The following is a 12445-nucleotide window of genomic DNA, read 5'->3' as shown; positions in this document are numbered from 1 at the left end:
TGACTGTTTAAAGAATCTGCAGCGGGAGAGGCAGCTAAGCCTGTCTGTGGTCATGCTGACCTGCCTCTGTACCAGTCTGACTGATTAGATTTGTGTAGGAAGGAGGGGTCAAGAATGGGCCATCCATCTCGTTCATCTCTCCATAATTTGGCCAAGTCTGATCTTGGTTGTGGGGAGCAGGGAGGACTTTTCTTAGTGGTGGTCAGGTTGAGTCAGTCATCCCTACCCAAGCTTTTCATAGCTGTAATACATCAAGTTTTCCTCAGCTCTTCCCTTCTCCCCACAACTTAAGCACAAGTTGATATCTTTTCCTGCATTACCTGAAGTACAAGTCCCTAAGGAATATTGCACTTTGTGAGTTTTATAAGTTTTTACTCTGGAAAATCGAGGGGCTGAAGTTGCTGCCATAGCAGCACAAGCGACCCTCTGTAGCTTGTGTCCTAAGCCCTGGATGACCCTGTTCCTGAGCTCTGGTCCATCTGATAAGCAGACTGCCTTGCCTGCTGCTGGTGCTTTTTGCCTCATCCACAAGGTTTTACCTCCCTTGTTGTAAGCCAGGACAACCCCTGCCACAATTCCAGGTGCTTTATCAAAATAAAGCAAGGCAGCCATCTCATCCTCCACACACTTTCTTAAAGCACTGTGTACACTGACCTTGAGTCCTGCTGAGAATTTCAGGTGCTCTTAGTGACTCCAGCACATTCTCTTTAGTCATCAAGCTTAGTAATCACCTGAAGTGGTGCTCGGCAGACTTTTTCTATAAAGGGCCAGATAGTCTTTTCAGTTTGTGGATCATCTGTCTGTGTCATAACTACTGAAGTTGCTATGGTAGTGCAAGAGCAGCCGTAGCCAATCCTTAAAGCAATGGGCATGACTGTGTTCCATTAAATAAGTCTTGAGACTCCAGACTCCAGACTTGAGACTCCAGTGTACTTTTACACATTTTAATGCTGCTAGTGTTGAAGGCAAGGGTTTGGGGGAGGATTCCCAAAGGAGCTGGGCCTTGAAGAGGGTGATGGAGAACTTCTGTGAACAATTCTAAGAAGTCTTGGTGGCTTTGGGGAAGCTGTGGAGGGAGGAGTGGAAGAAGATATGTCTGGAGAGTTCACTGGAGCCACACTTAGAGGCCCTGAAGGACATGTGATGGTGACTGTGGGGGCAGAAGTGTGATTTTCTGCTGGTTAATAGGAGGTTATGGTCTGCCTTTAAATGTTATAATGCTATGACAATGTTATCAAAGGAATATAGGATTTCAGAGATGGAGGAAACCTTGCATTCATTTTGGAAGAAAGGAAACCAGCATTGTAACTGGAACCCAAATCTTCTGAGTCTAAGCCAGTGGGTTTTCTCCTATACCTCCCTGATTTTTTGTTAGGAAAAAATGTGCAATTTTAAAAGTCTGCAAACCTAAGTTTATGAACCCTATAAGGCAAAGTGCAGATACTTTTGATGAGGGTTGGTCTTTTGTTTTGAAGTACACTACTTTTTTCTTTCTTGTTCTCATAGATGGATAGCTTATGAAGGATCCAATTTCTTGGGAAGACAAATCCTACTCAGGCCTAATGAGATCCCAAACTGGACAGCATTCAGCAGATGGAAAACAGTTGGTTCCCTCCGTCCTATGAAGCAGGTAAGGAGAAAAGAACCATAAGATTCCAAATAGCTTGCTTTTGTGGTAGAAATGTCATAAACCACAGCATCTGAAATAATGATCATTTAATTTAGTTTGCCATTTACATAGTAGGGGGAGTGAATTAGGATGCGGATATCTTGTACATTTTAACCAATTTGTAAGATTGTATCTAAAGTCAACATTGGATTTCAGTTTTCAGTCCAAAGCCTCATTGGCCATGTTCACTTTTCATGGAAAACTAAGATATTGTAAGTTCTGTGGCAAACCTTGGTAACAGGAATGAACTTTGATACTGTACTAGTTTTAATTTCTAAGCATTTAGATATTCCCCTCCCTACTTACATAATACTCAGGATGGATCCTGGCAATTTAATTAAAATAAGTATTTATTGCACACCTACTGCTTGTCAGTCTTCTGTTCAAAAGCTTCCCACTGCACTTAGAATACAATCTACCCCCTACCCCACCATGCTTCTCCAACCTCGTCTCTCACATGGTTGTGTCACAGGCATCAAAGTACAGAGTGCTTTCCCACTAAGACTTTTAACATGGGCTGCACCCTCTGTGTAGTGTTCTTCCCTCATTCTTTATTTGACTAGTCATCCCTGTAAATTCTACTTCAGTGGCAGGTCCTCAAGAATGCCTCCCCCACCTTCTCTCCCAATCTACATTAGATCATAAAAGACCTGGGGTTTTTTTTTCTACAAAAACACTGTATGCAGTTTATAACCCTAGCGTTATGGTTGGATTGGGGTCTCTCCTACTCTATAGAAAACCCTGTGAAGTCAAGGGCTGTGCATGTTTTGCTCCTTGCTCTACCCCTAGTGCCTGAAACAATGTCTGGAATATTGTAGGAGCTGAGGAACTATTTGTTTAATGAAGGAATGAATATATCAGTGGATAGATCAATGATATTATGCAAAGTATAATGGAAAATATAAAGATAGATGTGATTTCTGCCAATATTATTAAAGCTTACATTTTTGTTGGGTAAAACATGTCCAACTCAAAGCAGTAACATAAAATGCAAAACAATGCAATAATTATCCAAAAGCCACAGGCAGTCCCTGGTTCAGAGAAAGGAAGTATCAACATGTGTAGGAGTAGTGGGGAGGTTTCATGAGGTGGAAAACCCAAGTGAAACTGCCCGGGGTGTGACGGCCCGTGGATATGGTGTTAGTACCTCTCTCTAATCTCTTTAGAACACTTTCTTGCTTGATTCCAACAACAGTCCTTTGAGGTAGGAATTATTACCCCCATTTTCTAGTTGGAATAATAAGGCTCTGAGAGAATAAGGCTCCAACTGGAAAATGAGGATAATGATTCCTACCTGTGACAATAAAAGCACATCAAGTGTCAGAACCAGGATTTGGACCCAAATCTACTATGCTTTAAAATCTGTGTTAAGCAACCACACTCTACTTTCTATCAGCCTAAGATCAGCACTTAGTACCACCTATTTCAGGCACTGAGCTGAATATAGCCTAGTGGATCTAAATGCTGAGGCTCTGATGTTCTGACCTGACACTTATTTAACCCTTACTTAAGTGTTAAATAAATGGTAGCCAATAAAATATTAACCTAATTGGTCTTCTCTCACCCTCTTCACATGCACACATGCACACACACCATGCCCATCCCACCACTCATGAGTTCTGTTGGTTCAAGTCCTGGCTCTGCCATCTGTAAGCAGTGCAGCTTGGTGAGTCACTTCATTTCTTGGCACCTCAGGTTTCTCACTGGTGAAGCACTGATCACATTGCTTACATCTCATTGCTGTGACGGTTGAATAAGATAATGTATATGAACAGTCTGATATGGCTGTGGCTCATATTGCTATGGTAATACACTTATTTTGAAAGTATTTTATTATTATTATTCACAATGTCCCTTGAGATGCTCTTTTGAGGGATACTGAAACATTAATGGCTTTCCTGGCACAGAGTGTGTGGTAGATGATCTCATGACCTTTACATCTTGCTTATTCCCCACTCCTATCATGTGGAACAGGGAGTAAGCTCACTGAAAAGCCATCAGAAAAAGCAAAGTAGAGATAGGAATTCAGTTTAGCTTTTACTAACTACATAATAATGCTGACCCTCTGTTGTTGGAGACTTTAGTAGCCAAGTTCAACAATGAAAATATGTTCCTCATTTTTTAATGGTGGTTCCTTGTTGGGGAAGAAGGATGTCCCTGCCTATTGTTCAAGATTCTCTGGTAAAGGATAGAACAGCCACCTCTACTTTTACAAGGAAGTTTTTTTTTTAACAAGAATAGTATGCTATTTTCTTTCATTGTGCTTTAGGAGCTACCTGATTCCTATTCTGATTAAACATTTAATTTCAAAATAATATTTTAATAGATTATTTTTCCTTTTATTTAGGTCACAGTTTTGAAATCCAACAAAGGAATTCTGAGTTTCTAAAATAGTAGTTTGTGGGTCACATTTAAATTTGTGGTAAGGCTGTTGGTATTGCTTTGGTTCATATTCTTGTTTAGAAATTCAGGACTAATTAAAATGTGATCCTCTTTGAGGCTGGGAATTAGGAAGTCACTAAGGTACTTACAATGTATATCAGTGTTTTTAAGTATAATTACAGAGCAGTCAGACTACAAATGTGTAATAAGGATAATTAGTACCTTGCCTGAGTTAATTGATTAAAACTGTGATGTTTGGTCCTAAAGTAATTGGAACTCTGTCATCTGTGAAGGTCACGCCTGTTTTCTTATATGTACAAGGTAATGAAAATGTAATAAAGATATACTGAAGCCTCAAGAATTAATAATTGCAGTGGTGTTTTAGACATGAAGTCCTTGCCCACGCCTATGGCCTGAATGGTATTGCCTAGGTTTTCTTGTAGGATTTTAATGGTTTTAGGTCTAACATTTAAGTCTTTAATCCATCTTGAATTAATTTTTGTATAAGGTGTAAGGAAGGGATCCAGTTGCAGCTTTCTACATATGGCTAGCCAGTTTTCCCAGCACCATTTATTAAATAGGGAATCCTTTCCCCATTTCTTGTTTTTGTCAGGTTTGTCAAAGATCAAATAGTTGTAGATATGCGGCATCATTTCTGAGGGCTCTGTTCTGTTCCATTGATCTATATCTCTGTTGTGGTACCAGTACCATGCTGTTTTGGTTACTGTAGCCTTGTAGTATAGTTTGAAGTCAGGTAGCGTGATGCCTCCAGCTTTGTTCTTTTGGCTTAGGATTGACTTGGCAATGCGGGCTCTTTTTTGGTTCCATATGAACTTTAAAGTAGTTTTTTCCAATTCTGTGAAGAAAGTCATTGGTAGCTTGATGGGGATGGCATTGAATCTATAAATTACTTTGGGCAGTATGGCCATTTTCACCATATTGACTCTTCCAACCCATGAGCATGGAATGTTCTTCCATTTGTTTGTATCCTCTTTGATTTCATTGAGCAGTGGTTTGTAGTTCTCCTTGAAGAGGTCCTTCACATCCCTTGTAAGTTGGATTCCTAGGTATTTTATTCTCCTTGAAGCAATTGTGAATGGGAGTTCACTCATGATTTGGCTCTCTGTTTGTCTGTGATTGGTGTACAAGAATGCTTGTGATTTTTGTACATTGATTTTGTATCCTGAGACTTTGCTGAAGTTGCTAATCAGCTTAAGGAGATTTCGGGCTGAGACAATGGGATTTTCTAGATATACAATCATGTCATCTGCAAACAGGGACAGTTTGACTTCCTCTTTTCCTAATTGAATACCCTTTATTTCCTTCTCCTGCCTGATTGCTCTGGCCAGAACTAGGACTTCATGTCTAAAACACCAAAAGCAATGGCAACAAAAGCCAAAGTTGACAAATGGGATCTCATTAAACTAAAGAGCTTCTGCACAGCAAAAGAAACTACCATCAGAGTGAACAGGCAACCTACAGAATGGGAGAAAATTTTTGCAACCTACTCATCTGACAAAGGGCTAATATCCAGAATCTACAATGAACTCAAACAAATTTACAAGAAAAAAACAAACAACCCCATCAAAAAGTGGGCAAAGGACATGAACAGACACTTCTCAAAAGAAGACATTTATGCAGCCGAAAAACACATGAAGAAATGCTCATCATCACTGGCCATCAGAGAAATGCAAATCAAAACCACAGTGAGATACCATCTCACACCAGTTAGAATGGCCATCATTAAAAAATCAGGAAACAACAGGTGCTGGAGAGGATGTGGAGAAATAGGAACACTTTTATACTGTTGGTGGGACTGTAAACTAGTTCAACCATTGTGGAAGTCAGTGTGGCGATTCCTCAGGGATCTAGAACTAGAAATACTATTTGACCCAGCCATCCCATTACTGGGTATGTACCCAAAGGAGTATAAATCATGCTGCTATAAAGACACATGCACACATATGTTTATTGCGGCACTATTCACAATAGCAAAGACTTGGAACCAACCCAAATGTCCAACAACAATAGACTGGATTAAGAAAATGTGGCACATATACACCATGGAATACTATGCAGCCATAAAAAATGATGAGTTCGTGTCCTTTGTAGGGACATGGATGAAACTGGAAAACATCATTCTCAGTAAACTATCGCAAGGACAAAAAACCAAACACCACATGTTCTCACTCATAGGTGGGAATTGAACAATGAGAACTCATGGACACAGGAAGGGGAACATCACATTCCGGGTACTGTTGTGGGGTGGGGGGTGGGGGGGGCGGGGACAGCATTAGGAGATATACCTAATGCTAAATGACGAGCTAATGGGTGCAGGAAATCAACATGGCACATGGATACATATGTAACAAACCTGCACATTGTGCACATGTACCCTAAAACCTAAAGTATAATAAAAAAAAAAAAATTGCAGTGGGAGATCAGGCTGAATTATAGACATTTAAGTACACTACTGTTGCATTGTTAATGTTAGAAGTAGGGATTTGAAACATATTTAAAACATTTTGCCAAGTAGAGATCTTGTTCGCCTGCTTTAAATGGCCAGATAATTTGTCCTTCTATTGGCTTAAGTGCTGAGAATGTGCATTTCCTTAGGAAGGCTTAATTACCAAAATTCAGTTGGCTTCACGTTGATCTATCAAGTTTCAAAAATAGTAGACTGTTCATTGGTTCTCTTACCATATGACCTATTGCATTTACCTAAGCACTTTTAGGTTTCTTAGCATGAAAGTGCTCTCTTAAGTAAGAGACCATTTGTTATTGCTCAGCCAGGGTTCTAATTGGGATGGCAATGAGATGAACCAAAGGTGGGGATGTTGGGTGTCATGTATCTTATTACATTAAGGCTGGAGGCGTAAGTCATAGGGCTGAAATAATGGCTTCTGTTGTGCTTCAATTATGTGCCCTGCCCTTTCATTGTCTTACACTGCCACCTTTGGAATTCGTCTCTTATTCCCTGTGCCTAAGAGCAACTAGTACATTTCAACACAGGTCTGAGAGCATCCTGGTTAAGAGGAACCTGGCTTCTTTACATCTGTGTTCACCTTATTTGTAAAACTAGGGTATAATTGTACTTTCTTAATAGGTTTTTGTGGTTATTCTGACAAATAACATAATGGCACAGAATGCATTTAGCACGCTGCTTACACATACTACGTGTTCAATAAATATTAGCTATTCTCCTTAGAGGCAAGTCCCAGGTTTAATATTTTAAAACTTTTTGTATGTATCTTAACACTTCCAGGCCAAGGGGACGAAGTCCTTTGTTACACAATTTTTGAGTACCTAAGTATAGTCATTAAACATACATGGTCTCTACTTTTGAAGAAATAAAGGTCTTACATAAACAAATAATCACAGCTACTAGTGCCCTCAGCTATCTGGGTTTTTCAAGACCTCCCAGGGCCAACTTACGGCATTTAGTCATAGCTCCACAGTATGTCTGATTACTTGTCTTTCTGAAGTTGTTAGAAAATCCTTGCAGGTAATACCTTACCCTTATTCTAACTAACTCCCCTACCTCCCTCAGCACAGCTGGGACACACTATTGAATGAAACTCATCAAGTCCCTATTCTTTACCACCCCACTCCTCGCCACATGGAATTCTAGTGGAAGAAACTTTTACTTTATGCTGTTCAAAAGGGCACTTTTCACAAAGTGTAATAGAGACTGTACAATTTAAGCTTTGTGCTCCATGGCCTAAGGATTTACCATATTAATTTATGCAAATTTACTAAAGGGAATAAGAGTGAAACTGATATAACTAAGATAGTTACCTCTCACTTTCCCTCCCAGCTTTCCTCCTCTGGAAGGATTCATTTCCAGATTCAAAAGTTTATTTCTAAATGGCTGTTTCTCCTGTCATAGCCTGCAGTGTACATCAGAATAAAGAACCGTGCCCAGGATGAATATCTGACAGTCACTGGAAATCTAGCAGACACCAGGGCAACATCTGTGTGCATTTCTCCCTATAGTGGAAAGAATACTCAGATCTGGCACTACTGCCGAGGACTCTTTAAATCCAAGGTAAGCAATCCCACTGATACAGTACGCCACTTTCTGCTCAGTTTTTTGTTTTGAAAACTAGAATCTTGTCAAATCAACTGGCATGATAAAACAATGCAACTTCTTAGAAACAGGTGTTGATTATAAAAATACTGCCATATATTACTAAAACATTTATATAAAATTGACTTAATTTTTTGATCTAGAAAATCCAGTTTCAATTTTTAAGTAAACACGAAGGTTATCACATACTATGGATATACCTAAGTGATTTTTTACAACCAATGGTGTAAGTCACCAGATCTAAGTTGGACAATGTGCTTTTGTAAGATGTTCCTTACTTGATGGCCCAGGTAAAATCAGCCGTCTCTGTGATTCTAAATATATTGAAACCCTTTCATTTTCAAAGTATACAAAGAAGAAGAAGAAGTAGAAGAAGAAAGCTGTTATTGGAAGAAGCTTAGAAAATAAAATTTAGGGTTCTCTTCTATGACCCTTCCGTTATGTTTAATGTATTGGGAATAGAACACTAGTTTAAAAACAAACTGTGTTTTATTGTATCACCAATGGATTATCTACTTTTTCTCATGCTTCAAAAATGAAAAACATTTAAAAGTAATTATTGTCTGGATATCTTTAGCCCATCATGCAATGTTTTCATTAGAAAACCAAGCTCAACATAATACATTTTAAGCAAACAGGGATTTAACATTTAATTCCAATTCAGCAAATCTTTATTGAACATCTGTTGTCAGATGTAGACATCCTATTAAAAACAAGTACCTCTATTTCAGTTGGTTTATTTCTGTACCACCTCCTACCCACAGCCATAAAGAAGACATTAAAAAAGGCTTACTGAAATTATACTATATAGTATTTTTTTAGATAAGACACACACACACTTCATGTCTATGATTTGTTTACCTAAGATAAAAGGGACCTAATTCAACTTACTTTAGCAAACATACTACTGCCAATTAATCATTTCTTAACCCTTTTAGGCCAATGATACATGTCTTGATGTGATTGGTGGCCGGGACACACCTGGAGCTAAAGTAGCTCTATGGACTGAACATGGGCAATTCAGGCAGAAATGGAGACTGAATAAAAATGGAACTATCAGCTCTTATCTCAGTGATCAACTTGTCCTTGATGTTAAAGGTGGGCCTTTGATGATACCCAATGTTGTGTCCCTGGATATTAGTTTCAGTTCCAAATCTCCTCATTTTGGGTAAAGGACATCCTTATGTATAAGAGAAATGTTAAGTCATTTAAAATTATGCTTGAAGAAAAGTTAAGATAGGCAGTTTTACAAACAAAACAATTAGCAGAAAAAGCCAAACAACAAAGCTTAGGGTTTCTGTTCATTAGTACAGTTGTAAAACTTTCATTTGCTACATGAACTCAACTCAGAACAGTTCTAAATTTGAAGCGCCATAAACCATAAAATGAATGTCATCTGTTTCTTAGAAACATCTCTAGCTTTTTTCCAGGAATTGCCATGGTCCTTAAAAACCCTCAGCTAGAATTTATGGTAGGTATCAATTAACCTTGTTTTTGAATTCAGCAAGGTCAGGGCCAATATTATTCATGGCTGTTGCTTTAATTGGTTTGGTCATAGTTTTGTTGGTGTAGAAACAAAAACACAGTACCTGACATTCAGCCAGAGTTCTCTCAGAGCACTTTGTTCTAAAGAATCGCATTGTTAAGGCACGCTGCTTATACAATCATGTATTATACCTTTTAGTATTTCAGTTTGAGTCATAATAAGGTCCAATTTGAGGTGAATAATGGCTAAGCCTGTTCAAACTCAGCTTCCCATTTCAGACTTCTTTGTAAATGACACATTCATCCACCAAAATGGTGAGCTGAACAGAAGCTTGTGAAAATTGTGAAATTGCTAAGCACCTGCCTGAAGAAATAATCTTTTCTTTTGGAATTTCTATTTTAGGAGGAAATTATTGTGACAAGACTCACATAATTGTAAATCAGCCCCTGGAGGGAGAAGAAACACAGAAATGGGACATTGAAATATTGTGAGAGAATCAACATCCCTAGAAAGAGCGAAGAGGGAAACTCACATCTGTCATTGTCCTGTGGACGTCAAAAGGAAGCTGCTGTCCTCACGCTCCTGGATCACTGAGCAGAATGAACATTTTCTCCAGCCTCTGAGACTATCGCTCTTAACCATGGAAAAGCTCAAACTATTCTTGCCATTACTCAGTGTTCCTATAAAGAAAATATTATGATGTCTGGGAAAGGTTCTATTCCTGATCTCCAGCTATGGTAAGCAAGTTTCCTAAAGTGTTTATTTTCTCTCCTATCCACCAAACGTGAATCCTATTGCTGATGGCCCGTTATTGGACACTGGTGATGCTATTATCCTGTATTATTTATTAATATCCTACCTAGATGCTTGTATGAGTACAAAGCATAAATAAACAGATTGCTATAGGTCAAGTCATACTTTTGCAAACAAACAAACAGATGAGTAATTTTTTAGCAACATCTGAAAATATACTAAACTTTCCTAGATAAACTTTAAGGTTTCTATACTGAGGCTTTTATAACGAACGCACCTCCTAAGTATTTATACTTGTAACTAACCCCGGGCAGGGACCTCAGCTTTGTTAGGAATAAGGCACAAGAAGGATTTTCTGTGGCTCTTGTTTCCTCAGTCCTTCAAACTAAAAAAGTACAAATAACCTATGGCCAAACTTGCACTGTTACATGTTAACCAAGACATCCCTTTAGGTGACAAGACTCTACAACTGTGGTTACCTGTCTCCATGTTGACACTTCATCCTAGATTTAAGGAGAGGCATGAATTCTTTTTTTTTGCCTCAAGAGAAATTTCAGTGTCCAAATTAAAACACAGTAGCATTTGAACCTTGACCTTACCATCTTTTTAAGTAAATGTGGAGTTGATTTCTCTACTAAATAACAGAAACCCCAGTTTTTCACTCCCATTGTAAGTAACTTTTATTTAAGTAAAATCAGGTAGGAAATCACCTTTGACTTAGCTTCCAGTAGTCATTACCACCTTTTACTGCACAATTCACAAGCATTTTTTCCTGCTAAATTGGAGTCAAACTTACATTAAGACAACTTTTCCTTTTATCCCCAACTTTTGCCAGAAAGCAGAAAAATGATCTATTTTTATAAAGATTAAATTCTCCAATGATATTAAAAAAATATCAACCTATATGCACTTTAGAATGTAAAATAACAATGACTATTTTAAACTCGAAGGCCCACTATTTTGAGTATTTTTTATAGACTTTAAATACTGGGTTTTTTCCTCCTTCAATCTCAGGCTTTTCTCCATCTTTTAAGCAGCCTCTGTAACTCCCTTTTGTCCATAGGTGTTGCGTGCCTCTCATCTGTGGGGCAGTATTATTTAATTAATAAAATTTATGTTACAGGATAACTTTATTTTAATGGGCATGGGCTTGTCTACACACAAAGGTATGTATATTTTCACTGTAAAAAACCAATGTACAATTTTTTCTTATTTTAATTGTTTGAAATTTTTCTAGAGCCAAAGAAGCTCTTTAAAGAAGCTGTTTCTTCCAAGGAACAAAGCCAGGTTAATGACATTCAATTCTAAATGATACATTGGAATTGTGCCTTTTCTACCACACTGGATTAAATAAACTTGTCAAAATATGGTTTTGTCATTTTCTGAGACACTTGGTAATTTTCTGTTCTTTCTTTCATGTGCCCATTAGTACATTTGGCCAACTGACCACCTGTAACAGGGAGGTCTCATGTTAGTAGATATGCAGGTAAGGAAACTTGATTTCATCCGCTCCTTGGCTCAGGTCTTTCTTTGCTGCTTTTCTTTTAATATGTGCATATAAAATAGTAGGCATTTGATTCTGCAAAGGCACTAGACTACTTGAATTAAACATTCTGTCCAGAGGGATAATACCAGGCTTTCCTTTTCCTCATCTGTAGTAAGTTTCAGGTCCTTGACAGAAATAGCTGGACTGTTCCAAATTTGCTTCAGTGCATCCAAATGTGACAAAGGAAAGCGAAGTCCATGAGACTGAAAAAGGATAAATTAATTAGTCAAAATATATATGTATACTACTTACGTCATTGAAGTAGCACTTTCCTGTAAATTTATTCTCAATACATCATTATTTTTGATACTATTCATGAGTAGTTTAGATATACTACAATTAGATAACATAAAAGATGCCAACTTCTATATAAAAGGCATCCTAATTTATGTAGTAAGTGATATTAGTTATTTGAAATGCTTTACATTATACCATTCCTATAAGGCTACAGGTCCCAGCTAGTATGTTTTAAAACTGGTGTGCATGTATCAAATGTCTGACTTCATCATCCCCATGCAG

At 38.1% G+C, this 12445-nt stretch overlaps 2 protein-coding genes across 11 annotated transcripts in view; one reads left to right on the top strand and one right to left on the bottom strand.

The window, feature by feature from the left end:
- The window catches only part of CRYBG3 (crystallin beta-gamma domain containing 3), a 138739-nt gene extending 126973 nt beyond the window's left edge, over window positions 1–11766 (top strand). Inside the window, exons 19-22 of the mRNA XM_032150341.3 lie at window positions 1507–1630; window positions 7941–8099; window positions 9080–9239; window positions 10030–11766. Of these exons, the coding sequence (XP_032006232.1) occupies window positions 1507–1630; window positions 7941–8099; window positions 9080–9239; window positions 10030–10118 (532 nt within the window). The 3' untranslated portion in view covers window positions 10119–11766. The remainder of the gene's footprint in view (window positions 1–1506; window positions 1631–7940; window positions 8100–9079; window positions 9240–10029) is intronic.
- Window positions 11767–11841: 75 nt separating this feature from the next.
- RIOX2 (ribosomal oxygenase 2) overlaps window positions 11842–12445 on the bottom strand; it is a 33178-nt gene continuing 32574 nt past the window's right edge. For all 10 annotated transcript variants that reach the window (XM_058437612.1, XM_058437610.1, XM_032150342.2 and 7 more), the window contains one exon: window positions 11842–12129. In XM_058437612.1, coding sequence (XP_058293595.1) covers window positions 11971–12129 — 159 coding nt within the window. In that variant the 3' untranslated portion in view covers window positions 11842–11970. The remainder of the gene's footprint in view (window positions 12130–12445) is intronic.

This window comes from Hylobates moloch, unplaced genomic scaffold (genome assembly GCF_009828535.3).
Source record: "Hylobates moloch isolate HMO894 unplaced genomic scaffold, HMol_V3 SCAFFOLD_4, whole genome shotgun sequence".
NCBI classification, from domain to species: Eukaryota; Metazoa; Chordata; class Mammalia; order Primates; family Hylobatidae; genus Hylobates; species Hylobates moloch.
Note: the sequence above shows the minus strand (reverse complement) of the source record. Positions and strands in the feature narration are given on the sequence as shown.